General features: G+C 26.6%; 1 protein-coding gene across 1 annotated transcript in view; it reads right to left on the minus strand.

Moving 5' to 3' along the window:
* The window catches only part of LOC107442034 (kinesin-like protein KIF2A), a 39,701-nt gene continuing 21,487 nt past the window's right edge, over positions 1-18,214 (minus strand). The window contains 14 exon segments of the mRNA XM_071181778.1: positions 1-135; positions 1,322-1,423; positions 2,054-2,153; positions 2,235-2,455; positions 3,209-3,319; positions 6,155-6,290; positions 6,389-6,460; positions 7,566-7,708; positions 8,383-8,474; positions 10,555-10,621; positions 12,213-12,298; positions 14,565-14,569; positions 15,396-15,558; positions 17,684-17,804. Coding sequence (XP_071037879.1) covers positions 16-135; positions 1,322-1,423; positions 2,054-2,153; positions 2,235-2,455; positions 3,209-3,319; positions 6,155-6,290; positions 6,389-6,460; positions 7,566-7,708; positions 8,383-8,474; positions 10,555-10,621; positions 12,213-12,298; positions 14,565-14,569; positions 15,396-15,558; positions 17,684-17,804 — 1,539 coding nt within the window. The 3' untranslated portion in view covers positions 1-15.

Below are 18,214 nucleotides of genomic sequence, written 5' to 3' on the forward strand. Positions count from 1 at the left end.
AAAATAAATTTTATTTCATAATGAACTAGGCAATTTAAACTTAAACAAAATACAATACTCACAGTCAACATCATAATCAACATCATTGGACATAGCAAGCAATAAGTTGTCACGATTGAACCACTTTTCAGAAGCCTAGAAGAAAAGATTTAATTTGTTTACACGAAAATTCCATAAAATATTTAAGTTTAAGTATCTTTGGAAATAAATAACAGGGGTGGAAATAATCCTATTGAAGAGATTTTATTTTGTCTCCTAATATGGATCAAAACCAAAATGCCTTTATTTTTAAAAACTCCATACCTGCCAGCATTTCAGAAATAAAATAATGGAGATTTTACTAACGAAATTTTTTTAGGCTATGAGTAAAGTTCTTGATACATCATGTTGGTCAAAAAGAGAAATTCAAAATTGGAAACAATATAGGCACTTACATTTAGCGAAGTAAAAAATATGTATATTAATCTTAATCTAAAGAAGATTTTTTTAAACCATTATTTATAATTAAACTATTAACACTCAAGATACTGCAGTACTGGCAATAGTACTATCTGTTGAGGAATAAGAGAAATATTTTTGCCATCAGCTAATATTTTATCGCCAAAAGATTTTTTAAAAAATTTCTTCAAATAGAGATATTTGAGAATATACAGGTAAACAGGAGAGAATCGCAAAATTCAGGAGTCTTCATTAAAAAAAAGGAGACTTGGCAGGTATGAAATTCATAAAATATGCAGTAAGCATAGTTTTCTTTCTTTTTATGCAACCTTGTACTGAATTTCATATGCATTTATTGTTAATTTATTATTGTTTACACACATATTTTAATTTTTTACTGTACATTACTTATATACTTATTTAGGCAGGATACTTATTTTGGTAATGAAAGTGATTTTCATATTTATATGTTTTTTGTTTCACTAAATAAAGTTATAGTTTTTGATAAATTGCAGAACAAGTGTTTTCCTAATTATGCTGTAGTATGCAGCCTTGCTAAAATATGCTCAGCACATTAAAAAAAAGCTAATATTTGTATAACTGGCTAATGATTGAAGTACAGAGTAGTTATTTATATTGCTATTGCTGCAGAAGTTTATAAAGATTTTCTTAAAATAGTAAATATCCATATTTAAGGGTCTTATAAATCCTTAGGCTCTTTTATAGAAAAAGGAAAATAAATATTACACAACAAAGCTAAACAAATGAATTTTTTAATATACCATCGAATTGTAAGTAATTTTATAACACACAAAAACTATAATGTTTAAGTTAAAAACTAAAGATTTTTTACAACTATAATTATTAAAATGAAACCACATACTTCTATCACAGCTTTATGAGAATCTAGGACCTCTTCTTCCATTTCTTGTACATGAGAAATAGCCTCATGAAATGAATAAAGATCTGCAGAAAGTTCGCCTTCCTATGAAATAAGATTGGAATTCAAAATAATATTTCACGTAATTTTAAAGTGAATAAGGTATAGGCAAAAAAAAAAAATAATAATCATCCTAGATAACTTTTGACTTAATAATCAGAGTACTCTAAGAGGATCACTAGGACTCAAATTGTTAGCGGAAGAAATCACAGACCAAGCAAATTAAATATTAAAAAAAAACTCACACAACTGGTATATATTGATTTTTTTCTTTTTTTACTTTAACTATATTTCGAAGATAAAAAAGCATACAATAATTTTAGGAAAAGTCCTCTTATCTACTTAATTTTTTTTCTCACTGAAGAAAAAACTGTAAATAGACTGAAGATATTATTTATAATGCTGCTATAAATTGGTAAAAGAGGTAAGCTCACACTGAGATATGAAGACTAAAACAGATTTTTTAAATTTTTATTCTAATGTTTGCAATGATAAAAAAAATACTGTAATGTTATTAGCAATTATTGATAAAAGCATTATTTAAAAATCTGAAACAGGATTGTTCCAAAGTAAAACAAGATTCACAAAAAACAAAAATCCTCCTAAAAAATTAAATTACAATTCAAAATTTAACAATTTAAATTTTTATTTTTAATATTATTTAACAATACTTACATTAGCAGAACAGAGAAGGGCAAGATCATCATTTTGATTGTTTTGCTCATCACCATTACAATTTTTTAATTCTGGATTTTCAGCACCTAATTCTTTAACTCTAAAAAATAAAACATTCATTATCAAAATGAAATCAAAAATATTTTAATAAATCACATTATTATAAAGCTTGTAGTCTCACCGATCAGCATAGCGAAGAGTGTTTAACCCACTGACGGTTCTGCACGTAAAAAGTCGCATTTTAACCTGCAGTCTCTGCATAGCAAAACCGGTTTTCCCATGTTAATAGATAGGGGAACTGTGTGTAGGGGAGAAACATTCTCCCAATTTTGCCCATTTCCTTAACCGCCAGTGGGTTAAGGAATGTTCACAAGAGTTCATACCAGGAGAAATCATTGCAATCTAGAAAATAAAAAGAAAATTGAAGCTCTTTAATTAAAAATATGTTGCATTTTTTCCTAAATTTTTTTTTTTTCATTTCACAGATTAGGGGTCTGTCCAGAAATTTTGTGAAAGGTTCGTTTCTGTAAAATTGTAAAAAAAAATTACTCGTAATTTGTGAATATAAAATAAACCTAAGTCACATTCTTTCAACCAGAGTCTGGCTTTTGTGAATTTGTGCAAATAGAGTCCTGTTATTGCAAAAAACTTTTTCAAGGAGTTTTTAAATTGTAAAGACATACCAGATTAAGTTCAACACTGTAAAATTAAAAAAAAAAATTTTAAAAAATAAACAGCAATTGCTGCTACTGAATTAGAGATGCAACATACTAATATTTGGTATTTGGCCTATGCTGCTGAATGCAGAATATAATTTCGTACAAGAAGAGTCTGCCGAAGACATAACTTAGTTTGTTTACATATGTCTTTCTTTCTACCCCTTCCTGGGAAGGGTTTATTCGATTAACAAAACAATAATGAAGATAAACAAATTTGTGAAGGGTCTGATTAAAAGATAAATTATTTTGTTAAGGGTCCGTTTTCAAGTTAAAATATTTTGTGAAGGGTCAGTTTTTATGAAAAGATATTTTGTGAAGGGTCCGTTAACGGACTCAAATTTCTTTTAAACAGACCCCTGCAGATAATGTAAAATTTTTAGTAATTTCTATAGATTAGTCAAGATTTGAACTCTGGTAAAATACAATTAAAGCTTACCATACACGTTCGAGAGTCTTCTCCAATAAAAGAATCTTTGAGAACCTGAGTTAATTTGCTAGCACGGAATGGTAGATGGGCACCTTTCCTACCTAGGGCTCTTATGCACTCCTTAAAAACATGAATAAAAATTGGAGAAAAAAAAGTAAGATAATACTAATATATCATTGAGTAGGACAGTTGATATTAAAGTTTTATGTGATCTCTCAGCACTCAAATATTAAAATTATTTCACGTTTTACATTATGCACAGGCTTTTGTCCTATTTCGCAAACAATTAATATTTCAATTAAGTTAAATCATATTTCAAGCAGGGTGTATAAAAATCATGATTTTTTTTAAAAAATCAAAAAAATCGGATTTCTCTGATTTTAATCGGATTTTTCTGATTTTAATCGGATTTTTTTGATTTTAATCATGATTTTTTTTATAATTTCAATTCTATGGAATATAATCAATTTTGTGTACCATAGATTTAAAGTTGTATTGTATTACTATTGTTACTTATGGTATACATTGGAAATAAACATTACTAACCATTATCAACAAAATATTTCTTAATAATTTAAAAGCAAAAGGTGAAATAAGAAATAAACAATAACAAAGTGATTTCAAACTACAAATCAAGAAAGAAATTGTTTATCAAACAATATGTGATAATTATTAATTCTACATCTACAATATCAAATTATTTAAACAATCATTTAATTAGTTTTATTTAAAGATTTAAACATAAGGACTAATTTAGCTGCCTTTTCTACACCCAATTGATTCCGTAGTTTAGTATGTACAAGTCCAAAAGTGGAAAACATCCTCTCTATCCCTGCAGTTGTTCCTTTTGCAGTACATAACAACTGTATTGCATCAAACTCTTTTTGACCTACACAGTTCTTTAGAAGCGCAATTGATTTCCACCATTCCAAGATGTTTAAAGATTCTAGAGATTCTTTATCAAACAAAGTTCCATTAAACGGAGGAGAGCGTACAATGAATTTTAGCAAAATACTTAATAAGGAGGTTTCTCCATACTTTTCTTTAACAAAGTTTACAGCTTGATCTTTTTCATTTAGTGTTAAACATTGTACTTCAGAATTAGGATCCAAGAGGTAAGCTAGGAAATGAGCTGGTGTTAACGCTTGTTCATATCGTTTAGTAAAAAAATTTTTGCAGCAATTATTATTAGAATCTTTCAGAGTTTCCTTTAAATTTTTCCAGATGTTGACAACATTTGATAAACTACAATTATCTTTTTGCATTTTATCTAATGCTACAGAAATGGGTTTTAACATTAAAAGCATATCTTCTGCATTTCTTTTAATTGCCATATTCATGACTTTTGACCTGATATTGGTGTCGATATCATCCCTATTATCCTCACAAACTTGCATGAAAGTTGACCAATTCTTGATGTAGCTTTCTAATGAATCACACATAGAATTCCAGCGCACTTCAGTTGGCCGAATTAATCCAGTACCTTTAAGCTCATTGTATTTAGCTCTAATTATTTGATGATTTCGGAAATATGTTATAACTTGTAAAACATGTTCTGTTACATTAGGCATGGAATCTTGCAAATCTTTTGCCAAAAGATTGAGCAAATGAGCTGAACAGCCATATGATATTATATCAAATTTTGCATTTAATTCGTCCCTCATTTTTGCCATATTTGAAGCATTATCAGTAACAAAGCTACGTACACGGCATTTAAATTTTTTTTCTACATTTATTATTGTTTGTGTAACAGCAGCAGCTAAATTTTGGCTAGTATGTGATGTTAAGGATGTGTCGATTGTGTCTACTAAATAAGTATTACCTTCCATAGTAGTAACACATGCACAAAGTAATGGTTGATTGTGTATATTAGACCAACCATCCACTGACATACATACCGTTTGTTCAGATAATTCACCAGTAATCTTTTCTATCTCATGTTCATGAACAGCATTTAAGAGACGATTGCCTAAATCAATTTTACTCGGGAGTTTATACCCAGGTCTTAGCATTTGCTATAGCTTAAGAAAATGTGGATTTTCAACAGATCGAAAAGGTATGTTGGAGGAAAAAAAGAATTTGGGTACTTGTAAATCTAGTGTATCTTTAAGATTGTTTTTTTATTTATTAAAATCAGTGATTTTTTTAAAAAATCATTTGATTTAAATCGTGATTTTAATCATTTGATTAAAATCATTTACACCCTGTAATTAAAAATATTACAAATTAATGAATTACTATAATTTTCCATATCAAACTAGAAATTAATTTTGAAAAAGAAAATGTAAATCAAGGCATTTAAATATATGCTTTATCTGTCAGGAACTTAAAATAATCTTTTAGTTCAGCATTTTACTTTAATTTTCAATCATTAAAAATATATTTCATATAAAGTTTAGCATTTTATCAAAAATGTCACAAAAATAGGCATTAAAATAAGAATTTGGTATTGGTATAAAAAATGGAACTTTAATAAGTCTTACTTTTGCTATGTTTGAATACAACAGGAATTTAATGTATACAATTCACAGGATTTTTAATATGAGACACTGATTTTATAACACTATAATCTAAACAAATATTAAAATTTCGAATTTAGGCTAAAAAATTTCTGATACTTGAATGAAACAGCGGAAAACTAAAGTACTTTAAATTCATTTTAATTTTATTTTTTTAAGTTAAATAAATAATTTATACTTTTTATTTTTGTTAAGAATATATTTTCGAATAAACAATTTAAATGTGAAGTCAATCAGAAAAGATTTGTTTGAGTAATGAGTTCACCTAACTTAAAAACTTAGCATTAAAAAAATAAATTTTTGAAGTTTTCTCACTGCACAAATATGTGAAATTCAAGTATTTAGATATTATTCCTGGCCATAAAACTTTGAATATATCATTCTTAGGAAAAACCACATCTTAAAATAATTATACTACATTAAATGAAAAACCTACTTTTAATGCAAGTAAACTTTTACTGATTTCAGCACCTTCTATTCGCGTCTGCCTATTTGCGCTGGATGTGTCAGCACCACGTTCATTGCCAGCTAAATCAATTAGAGAGAACTTCCCATGCAATCGTCCATTAGGCCTTATATGGATAAAAAAATTATTATTAAAGTAATTTAAATCTATAAGCAAGCAAGTGTAAAGAGTCGCTTTATTATAAAAATTAATAAATAATTTTACTTCTTTAATATTATTTGAAAGACTGCATGAGACCTAGAGGAATGTTGATTCGCTGAAGTTTGTCCAGAAGTCCTACAATTGAGGAAAATAAACTTACACAATAATTCAGAGTTAATGTAATGAACATCAATTCAATGTATTAAAAGTCAATCAGGGTGCCTAGGCAAATGCTTCAACAAAAAATTAACATCTTTAAAGCACATTTTAAGGACTTAAATGTTTTCTTTCTAATGGAGATAAAGACTGTGCTTTACCAACAATGAAATTAACAAGAGAAATAAAATATTCTTTTGCTGATAGGGGGGGAAATCGGCAATGTTTAATTGGTCCCTGTGATCAGCGAAGACTCAAGAAATTTTTCGATTAGATTTTAAAGGGCTTATAATGCCTGAAATTTAGAATCTATTGCAAAATGCAGCAAACGAAATTGTGCAAACCCACAAGTATTTCATCGAACATATAAAATGATTGGCACTCCCAAACGCTACGAACTGACGGTATGCCAAAAAGGATTGTGAAAACGTTGAATAGAAAAATATGAAACCACGCTTTTTGCATAATTCGTTGCTGAAATCAACACGGTAAAGAAAAAATCTCATTTTGGAAAAGGGAAAATTACGCACTTTTTAAAAACACCCAATGAAAAAAGCACTTTTAAGGACTTTAAAAAAAAGAAAATAAGCACCTTTAAATAATGCTATGTGCTCTATCAATTTAAATTTAATCCACTTAGATATTAATCTTTACAGACTTACCAAATCCCTTTATTTTCATCTGCCAATAAATTATTTAACATTGATAATAGGAACTTGCTATTTATGCTTAAAAATTTTTTTTATAAACGTTTAAGATTAAATTTCCAGACTATTTTAATTGTATATTCTATAAAAGCAATAATGTTCATTCTGGTTCAGTTTATAACCTTTTGCTTAAGCCTGGTACAGCAGGTGGACCAGAATGACATACTATATGTACTAAATGCAGTAAACAAAAGGGTAAACAAGAATATCCACACAATATGAAATTAACTATAGATTTTCTAAAATCTTGTTAGAATTTAACATTTTTGATTTAACAGTTTTAAGGTTCTTTTAAAAAAAATTTTTAAAAAAAACTGTAATAATTATTTTTGCATATATATAAAGAGAGAAAATATTTTGAAGCAAGACATACGTACCTTACACTATTTCCATGAGTTATTAGCTCTAGTACATTTTCAACAGAATGGACTACTCTTTCTCTTAAGCCTACAATTTGAACTTGCTGCTTGCCATCCTCTAGAACTCTCAACTTTGATTTATTATTGAAGAGATCAAATACCTATTAAATAGAAATCATAATGAAAAACTGCTTAAAAGTTTAAAAAAAAAAAAAAAACGAAGAAAATATTCTTTTAATTAACACAAAGTTTGAACTAGGAGGCATAACCAGACTATAAAATAGTGACAACTGGAATAAAAAATCTGTACAACTGTACAAAATAATATCTTCAAAAATGTTTTTCTACTGATCGTTGCTACAAGCAATTATGTTTACAAGATTAAGACAAGTGAACCACTTTCTGAATAATGATAATTATTTAAATTAAAAAATAGTGTGCATACAAGAATCATTAAAAAAAATTTTATGTATATTCCCCATCAACTCTGATATTATGAATATAAACATTAAACAAAAACCTCGAGAATAGTAAACTAATAAAATTTATTATCATTGAAAAAATTTTAAAAAATCTTTAGAAAACTTTGGTTACTATAGTTAAATGTTGGAATTTGGCTGTTACTTACTCTGGGATTGATATTGAATTATAAAAATTAAAAATGGGAGGAAATTAAAAAAAAATAATAATAATAATTCAGTATTGCAATTTAAAACTATTTATATAAATTTCATCTCAAAAGACAAAAAGCATTCTAACAGACTGAATTCTTTTGAATTATTTCTTAAAAGATATAACTTTCAGACAGGTTTGCCCTTCAAAACTGTTCACTTACTTTTCCACTGTATATTTCAAAGAAACTACAATTTACTGAAAGACCTTCATGCATGTACTGTGGACTCTTCAACAGACTGAACACTTCACGAGCTATAATAAATAAAAAATATATATTAAAATGTGTTAGAATATGATATATTGAAACTTTATAATTGATTTTACATACAAGGGGAATTAAGCCATAACTTGTAAGTCTATAACTTTCCAATTATGCTAAATGTAGATTTTAAAGATGCAAAGCTGTAAATGGTTTAACTGCTTAAACACAAATGTCATTGTCTACTCAATGTATCATAATTAGATGAAACAGTATTTCAGGTTCAGGCTTTGTAGTGGGCAAAAACAAATATCGACAAAAATTTAAAACAGTCTACTTTAGAAAGGGTAAAGAACACACTAAAAAAAAGGAATAATTTAAACAGCTTAAGTATAACAAAGGCAAATTTTATTACAAAAGATAAAAAATAAACATATGCTTAACAATTTCCAATATAAATTTAGTAATGGAGCACTGAATTGCTCATAGAATTTTTTTATAGTACTCTTTGATTTAAAAAAAACAGAATAATTACTTAATATTTTCTTGTACTAATATTAAATAAAAATTTGTAATTGAATTTTGTAATTAAATAATTTTGAATTAGGATTTCATTATTTTTGAAATAAAAATGCAGTGGATAGGAATGCTGAACATTTTTGCACAACAGCAATTTAGAGAATGTTCTTGCAATTAACAATTTAAAATTTTTATATGATTATCGCAGATTAGAATCCATCATTTTTAAAATATTAATAACTCTTCAATAAATGAAAACTAAACAACTCTACCTTACAAGATTTGTAACTGCATTTGCTGAAAAAAATAGATGTTAAGGCTCCTGAATTCATCATCATAAAAATCTGATAATGTTACTTTTCTTTTTTTATTAAAATGAAGAAATTTTCAAAAATTTATTAAGAAACGAATTTTGCGGGTTGGAGAATCTCAGGCACCTGAACCTGCTTACTAAATTTGAACAATTGAATTTTGGGCTCTTTACTAGCATCATTAATCAAATTAAAATGATGCTAGATCTAAAATGCAATCTTTCCATTCAACAAATTGAATGTTTTGAAATTAGTATTTGTATTTTTAAAAAAGAGTATGTTCTGAACATACGTAGAAATCTGGAATATTATGTATACCATGGTGTTTTAAACAAATTTTGACACATGAGGAAAAGGAAGATTAAACTGATCATATCTGAAATTTCTTGAATAAAAAAGACAATCAACCCTTTTCAGAGAGAAGCTTATTATATCCAACTTGCAGATAATTTATCATAAAATTAAAAGAAATAATTTATGCATCAAAAAGGTTGAAGAACTTTTTTTTAGCTTAGATTTTCATCATTAAAAAATTTCTAGGATGTTCATAATGCTTAGTTAAAAAAGAAAGAAAAAATATAAGTGGTAAATTTTAAAATACTATAAAGATAATTTAAGATTACATAATAAAAAAACTTTTAATTTATGCAAAATGTTTAATACCACCGAATTCATTCATAAGCTCCGATTTAATGAATAACTTGAAAATATTTAGTTGGTACAATGTTAAGTCTATTAGAGACTAGCTCGTTTTTAACAAGCAAACTCTTGTTTTAGTGAGCAATATTTTTGTGATTTACAAAATTGCTATGTACTTCCACCTCTTCAGTTCAGCAAATTGGAAAAATTTATTTAACATTCTGAAATCTCTTTAATGTTAGTCTGAGTCATAATTCCAGCAGACCAATAAACTTTTAACGAAGAAAGGAGTGTAAATTATGTTTTTCGTAACTTGAGTCTTATACAAGAACAATAACACACCAAGGATACAATAAGACAGTTTAAAGTAAATTAACTATCCTCTTTTAAATTATACAGAAACAAAAAATAAATAAATAAATAAAGTAGACATTTTATTAATAATTTATTTAAGTATATAAATTAATATTTCATACATTACATAAGTATAATAATAAGTATATATAAACTTGTTATTATTTTTTACAAAACTATTTCATGCAAGCACTCAGTCATAATGAGCAAATGCTGCTGCTCCTTCTTGTTCGTTGTAAGAGAGTACACACTGTATACAAATGAATACATATTAAGCATAAGCACAAATTAACAGTAAGAAAATACATACTGGATAAAGCATATATTCCTTTGCTGCAATCTTGTGAAGATTTTGTAATGAAATCTCCAGCCATTGTCTAAAAAGAAAGAAATAATTATTAATATTAATTTCATATTTTCAACAAACAAAATTCTAAACATAATACAGGGCTATTCATAATTCCCTCTGGGGTTTCGAAGCGTTATAGTAAAAAAACGAAGACGAATATGGCAAAAAAGAACATATGAAATTATTCCAAAAGTATTCAAGTTTAATTTAAGCAGTTGCTGGTAGATGGAAGTAACATGTACCACTGAAGCAAGTTGTAGTAAACAAAGGGAATTATGAATAACCCTGTATTTGAAAATTTCAACTTTAAAAATTAAGCTTTATTTTTTTTTTTTTAAAAATAATCATTTTTGCAAATTTAATTAACAGATAGATTAAAAAAATATTTTAGATTTCTAATGCAGAATTGTATGAATACATCCTTCAATCACTAATTCGCTTTTCTAGTTTGACTTTTTGACTCCTGTCCATGTTTACAATGAAGAAGGCTGAAATTTGCTATTTTTACAAGAAATATTGTTGATAGCACATGCATCACTGGAGTAATTTTTGGAGTTTGGAATCATAATTCATTGCAAAAAAAAAAGTTTATTCAGAGAAAGTACATTTTTGTGTCTTATTTTGCAACTTAAAATATCATCCGCATTTATTAATTAGTATACTGAGGTCACCACCATGAACCATTAAGATCAAGTCCGAGAATATGAACATGTGATTAGATCAAAAGTTAGTGTTCCATTTATTTATTTTCCCATTATATACAAACATAATTTATAAATCATGATTACAATATATTCCTTGATAAATAAACTAATTATAATTTGCAAAAAAGATAAATGCTTGTTTCAATCAGTTATTATTTTTTTTGACCAATCAATTGAAATATTTAATTATGTTATCAACATTTAATACATTTTTAGAATAAATTTCGTAATATATGAACAAAATGTTAATTTTAGAATATATAACAGTTTTCACACATCTAGAATCTAGTTCATGTAGCTCAGCATCAATCAAAAAATTTCAAATTTTAGTCTTTTTCATTCAAACTGAAAAATCAATTAATATAGAGGGCCTTAAAACTTATGTTTTGTAATTGTATGCCTGAGGTAAAGAGGAGTTAAAAAGAGTAAAAAGAAAATTAAATGCACACATAATGGAAGAAGTTTTTTTTTATAAGATTGTTTTTAATATTTAAAGAAACAAACAAGTCAGAAAAATTGCAATTTTACATATGTTTATTTATATTTACTTAATATTTATAATAAATAATGAATTTCTACATCAAAACTTTGGCTTTTAAAGAGTAATTGTCGAAAAAAGGTGGTTTACTGTCTAAATGATTAAAGAACATAATCGATCACATGTAATTTTTATATACTTTTATTTATTATTACTTTATATTTACTTTATTTCATAATTACTTTCGGCCCAAAATTTTGGGAGTTCGACAATTGTCAAAAAGGAGGTTTTGACATCACAGTTAAAAACTTAGTTTAAACTGGAAAAAACATTCATTTGCCAAAAAGAAAGAAAAAATTTGAAGCATACATTTTTATTAAAAGATTTTTTCAAGATAAATATAAAAACTCTCAAGAAAGAACTGAGGCTTGTCTTACATGAGTTTTTCCACTACCAGTTTGACCATACGCAAAGCAAGTAGCCATTCCACCTTCAAAAAGAGTTTGGACCAATGGTCTTGCTGGTTGGTTGGTTAGTTAAAGTTTAATGGCACAAGAGCCAGAAGTGGCTATACTGCGCCAGTCTCTAGGTAAAAGAATAGCACTTTTTCTTATATTAGTGAATACAGTCCTATTGTTTTGATGAACTTGATTAAATTGTGATGTATAGGGTCACTAAGTAGGGATGAAAGATTGGGATAAAATCTGCCGAAAAGTTTCTTCCTCAAATATTTGAATCGTCTGCAGTTAGTTAATATGTGTTTAATTGAAACGTCAACTTGACATAGAGTACAGCTGGGTGCAGGTTCGGCTACCAGTAAACCAATGGTCTTGCAGTAAACCTGTTAAAATACATTATTTCGCTGAATACTTATAACTTGATTTAAAAATGATAGAACCATTAACATATATAAAACTGAATAGAAAAAGAAATCAATAAAGTGAAAATAATATGTTAATCGACAAACCAATAATTTAGTCTGGAAATGAAATAATTTTCAAGTTTTGTTAATTTTGAAACTATGATTACACTTAAAAGTATTTTGAAAATTCACTAACAGATTTTCTATTTCAAAGTGCATAGATAAATAAGTTGAATATATTCTGTAAAAAATCACTTAAAACTGGATGAACTATTTTCTCTAGAGTAATTAAATCAATTTACTAAATATTCAAAATGAATGTTTTTTTGTGAGCTCATAAATATTTTTTTTTTTTTGTTAAAAGAATAATCAAGTGGAGAAAGAATTCCTTTTTTCAAGTTACTTAATTTCACAGAATTTTAAGAAAAAATTTATATTAAAAGAAATCCTTTTTGATAATTCTTTGTATTATGATTTCATTATTTCTTCATAAGTGGATGCTTATTTACATTATTCTTAAATGTGTTGATTTACATTTCTGATGGAGAATTTCCTTTTGACCTGCTATGATCAGCAGAAGTTTGCCTATTGAGATAATTTTGAACTACACATACTTAAGGTAACAGATAAAACTAAATAATGATATCACAATAGTGATTAATCTGGGTATACAAACATTAAAAAAATGATTTCAAAAACTTCCTCTTAACATGCATTAACATAAAACGAATAAATATCTTCAAATTAAAAATCTTTATTAATAAATTAAGGAAGATGATAATAATCAAATTTCTGAGAAGGCATTGTTTTCCTAATAATACAATGTGCCCTACATGTAATAATAGTATGTGTGTTATCTTAAATTTATCTTTTGTAGATAAAACTTAGAAAAATAAGAATAAAACATTTTTTATGAGGAGGAGATGTTGATTATTAATGTATAAAATTTAATTAAAGAAATACTGCACATTGAGGTAAAAATTTGTAACATAAAAATTTTAAAAAATTCGGATTTTATTACTCAAGATAAAATTACATTTTCTAATATCATAAGACATATGAGACAAGTATATTTTTATCAGTGTATTTTCCTTTGACATCAAAATAAATTAATGTTTTTTATTCTAAAATTTTAATATTAATGATTAAGACTCAATATTTAAAGCAAAATAAATAAAATATTTGTATCTTTTTTCTTGGTGACACAAATTGTGGCAAATTATTTGAGTTCTATGCACTTATTCTCCAACAGATAAATGCATTTTCATTTGTTAAAATGAATTGATATTTTCAAAATCCAAAATAATGCAAACTTCAATAACAATAATAAACTCTGTTGCAAGATGAAATAAATAAAAAATTTAAAACTTTATTAAAAATTATCAAAATATAAAACATACTGAAATACTGGATATATCTCTTTCAATTTAAGTAAGGTACATAAAAAAGAAGTAAAGAAATATCAAATTAAAATTAAATTTTGTAAAGTTATTTGCTGAGAGAGAGAGAGAGCATTTTATACACAATATTATTTATATTTGCTTTAAAATAAGTTTCAGACTAACTGTGCACATCAATGTAATGTAAGGGTGCACAAACTTTTTGAGTGATGGGCCACTTGCACAGCGGGTAGATTAACATAGGGCCGCAAGCATATTTGGTCATGTTAGCGAAAAAACTTTTTCATTTTTTCACAATAATTAATTTATCAAATATATATTGATATACATAAATATTAGGGGGGATATAAATTCTATCCAAAAAGAAGCATACAGAATGAAAGTGCAAAAAATATAGGCATTTTATAGTAATATAAATTTGAATTAATTATTTTAATTTAAGAAAATTTATATTGTTCAGACATGCCAACCTTAGAAAATAAAAAAGCAGGAGATTCTGTATCACGACATAGCGTAATATTGAAAATTAAACCTGATTCACATTTCCTACAAGAAGTTTACTTCAAAATATATTATTTACATTACATAAAATAGACCACATAAGATTCTGACACTGACTAATAAAGATATGTGTTCTTACTATAAAATATAAGGTTCTATAGAATTATATTAAAACACATGTTTTGATTTTTTAAAATTTAGGAAGAGGTTCAAAATTAACAAAATATGTCAATAATGAATACAATACTTTATAAATGCATTTCTTATTTTTTTTTTTAAACTGCTACTGTTTTAAAACTGCAGATGCTGCTGATTTAGCATTATTTAAAAAAAACTGCCATCTATAGAAAATGAAAAAACATTTTGCCTAATGGTCCAAGATATATTTCCTCTCCGATTTTGCCATTTCATCGGTTATTGTTGTTGTTTTGGTTCGTGCACACCGTAATTTTTAGTGATGTTGCTATCGGGGAAAATTTTTCTAAATAAATGCCCAGCATGATCCGAAGCACAAGTTGGGAAGGAAATTACACAAATTGTTGGGTTTTTTTTCCTCTATCGTGCACTAAATAGAAAAAAGCAGGAGAAAACACAATGAAGGCCTGAGGGCGAAGATTTGAGGCGAAAGCAGGAGACTGGTCTGATTGTTTAAACAAAAACAAACTAAAATAATTGTTTTGTTTGCTTTCAGAAGTTCCCGCGGGCCACACATCACAGTCGATGGGCCGCATTTGGCCAGTGGGCCGCAGGTTGTGCACCCCTAATGTAATGGAAAAAAGTGATTATTAACTTTGGAATACAGATCAATAAAATTATTGTATAATAATCAAAATCTATGTAAAAAAGTCTATTCTCACCTATATACAATTTCATTATCTGCATTCTCATCAAATGCATAATCAAACCTGAATAACTGGTTTTCTAAGTATTTGGTTAAATCTACTTTAGTTCTAGGCTCATGGACAACTATATGTTCTTTGTTAGGAACAGTAATAACATCCACTTCTCTTTTCATTGATTCTGAAACAATAAAAAGAAAAAGTTCAATAAAAACATATAAACTAATTTTATTCAAAAACAATTACAAGGGTTTATAAACAATTATAAAAATAATTTAATTGTATTTTTTTTTATTTTGTATTTTCTGATATCTTTTTAATGAAGTTGAAAATTCAAACTTCACATTGGTTTAAATCTAAATAATATTTTGAAGACTCATAAAGAAAAAAAAAATACATGCGACTGCCGAAAGGTTTTACAGAGCAATCCATCAATTACTTTTTCTCTTTTTACTGTATTTTGTAATCTTTTAATACAGAAAGACAATAGATGTGGTGTCAAATCATTACTTACAAAAATAAATAAAAGAATCCAGTAGATTTTTAAAAAAATCGTACTCTATGAATGTCTGCAACCACTAGGAAACAGCAAAATACAAGTAAAACAAGGGGGAGCAAATATTTTAAATGGTTTCTTTTTTATTCAGTATTATTTAGGAGTTAGTTTGAATATTAATACTTAACAGTATTGTTACAAAATTATTATTTGATTACAAATATTCAATGCCAATTGTAACTATGTTTAGTATATGATTTGTTAATTCAGTAGTATTAATATGCATTGACTATGTTATTTTATAATATAAAATAAAGTTTTACTATACTAATTTTTAAATTATTTAAACTTCTTAAGAAATTTAAATTCATTTTCTTTTTAATAATTACTTTTATTATAAAAATATATATTAATTAGTTTAAAAATTATTAAAACTAGATAGCAATTTTAAATGGTTTTCATTTTTTTTTTAAATATTTGATATTTTATTATGAAAAAAAAAATTTTCTCCAACATGGTTTATTCCAGTAAAGAAAAAGAAAAAAACTTGCTATTTTTGGAATAAATTGATATACACCATTCGAATCCTGGAAAGTTAATATGATCTACTTTTCAGGGCTCTACTTAAAGACTAACTGAATGGATTCTTAAAATTGTAGCTGTTTCCTAACAGAGAATCACAAGTTTGAGTTTAGTCATTAAACATGTAATCCTCTGGGTAGTATATCAATCAATGAATCATGTCTTTAAAAAAAACTTTTTAGAGAATGCTGTGAGATCATTAAAAAAGCAAATAACATAATTTACTTAGAGACCTCTCTATCAGTTTGGAAAACTATGAGATATGATTTAATTACCCTCTTACCTACAGAAAATTAATCACAAAATAGTTTCGTCCACACTATTTATAAATACAAACTCATTACAAAGAGTTTTAAATAGTTAACTAGCTATACACAGTTATTTCATAAGCAATAATAAGTTCATAGTAGTTAATATTCTAATTTAAAAATTAGGACTGACTATAAGTAGATTTTAACAAATTTTCAATACAGCACAAAACATAAACCAAGGTTTGAAAATCAAATGGCATTATAATCTAAGCTTAATGCAAAATAAAATGGAGAAGAAAAAAAAAGTATCACTTTCGTTTTATAAAATCAGATTTTGCAAATAAATGACTAAAAAAGAGAATTATATTGAAAGGGGAAAAACTTTAAATAAGCTCCACTTCCTTAAAATAAGATAGAAAATGCTGAGGTAGTAATTTGAAAAGCCTGAAGATATCAATATATTTAACAGATATTGATACTGATATCTTCTAAAAGTTTATTTTGCTTATGCTCTCTATTTCTTTCACATTCCCAAACTCTTAAAAAGTGCAGAATTCAATCAGATCTGTTTGTCGTCCCATTTGAAAGATTAGTTGTACGCTTCCCCTACGACGTTTTTAAATTTAAAATGCTGGATGCAAATCACGTAGAGCGAGGAGCAAGACTGCTCGTTACATAAGTATTATGCCACACAGATTTTTTACAGTAGAAACTACAGATAAGCCAAAGCTTAAATACCAACAATAAAAGGATAGGATAACATATATTTTAAATGTAATTAACTTGTAAGAAACTGAAATACTAAAGATGCTTTAAAACTTTAACCATTTAATTAAAAAATATATGTATATACATACATAGTACAGGTCATAGTTAATACATGTATATACATATACAGTACAGGTCATAGTTTACCATGCAAGCAGTATCCACATCTTGTTTTAACAAAAAAATTTAAAAAGATACTACATAGTTACCTTTTTTGTTCATAGGCCTTTTTCTAACTGCGACACATATTTGAAGAGAATGTATTGGATCAGTTATATTGATTGGTTTGTAGTCAAGTTGGCTACAATAATCTCTAAAATATAAAGAAATTTACTTTAAATATTGAATACATTTTAAGTTAAAAATAATAATAACTAAACCACTATAATGGCAATTTAGATTTTAAACAGTTAAGACGTTTTTTCAATAACTTAACTTTTAAACAGGAAAATTTAAACAACTAATGAGCTAGATTTGGAAAAATATGGAATTCCACTGCATGGCTGCCAACATGGATAGGAAAAAATCCAGTAGACTTTACGAAATAAAAATTTCATGACAACTGTTGCAAAATATACTGAATATTTTACATATAGGGAATTGCAGAGAATTTTATTGTAATCAAAACACAAAAACTTTATTAAGCTGATAACTATAAATAGTCTGGTAATATTTCCTATTTATAATTGACATTAAATGAACTTGAAATGCTTTTTATTATGTTAATTCATAAAATTGAA

The sequence above is a fragment of the Parasteatoda tepidariorum genome, chromosome 6, assembly GCF_043381705.1.
Source record: "Parasteatoda tepidariorum isolate YZ-2023 chromosome 6, CAS_Ptep_4.0, whole genome shotgun sequence".
Lineage (NCBI taxonomy): Eukaryota > Metazoa > Arthropoda > Arachnida > Araneae > Theridiidae > Parasteatoda > Parasteatoda tepidariorum.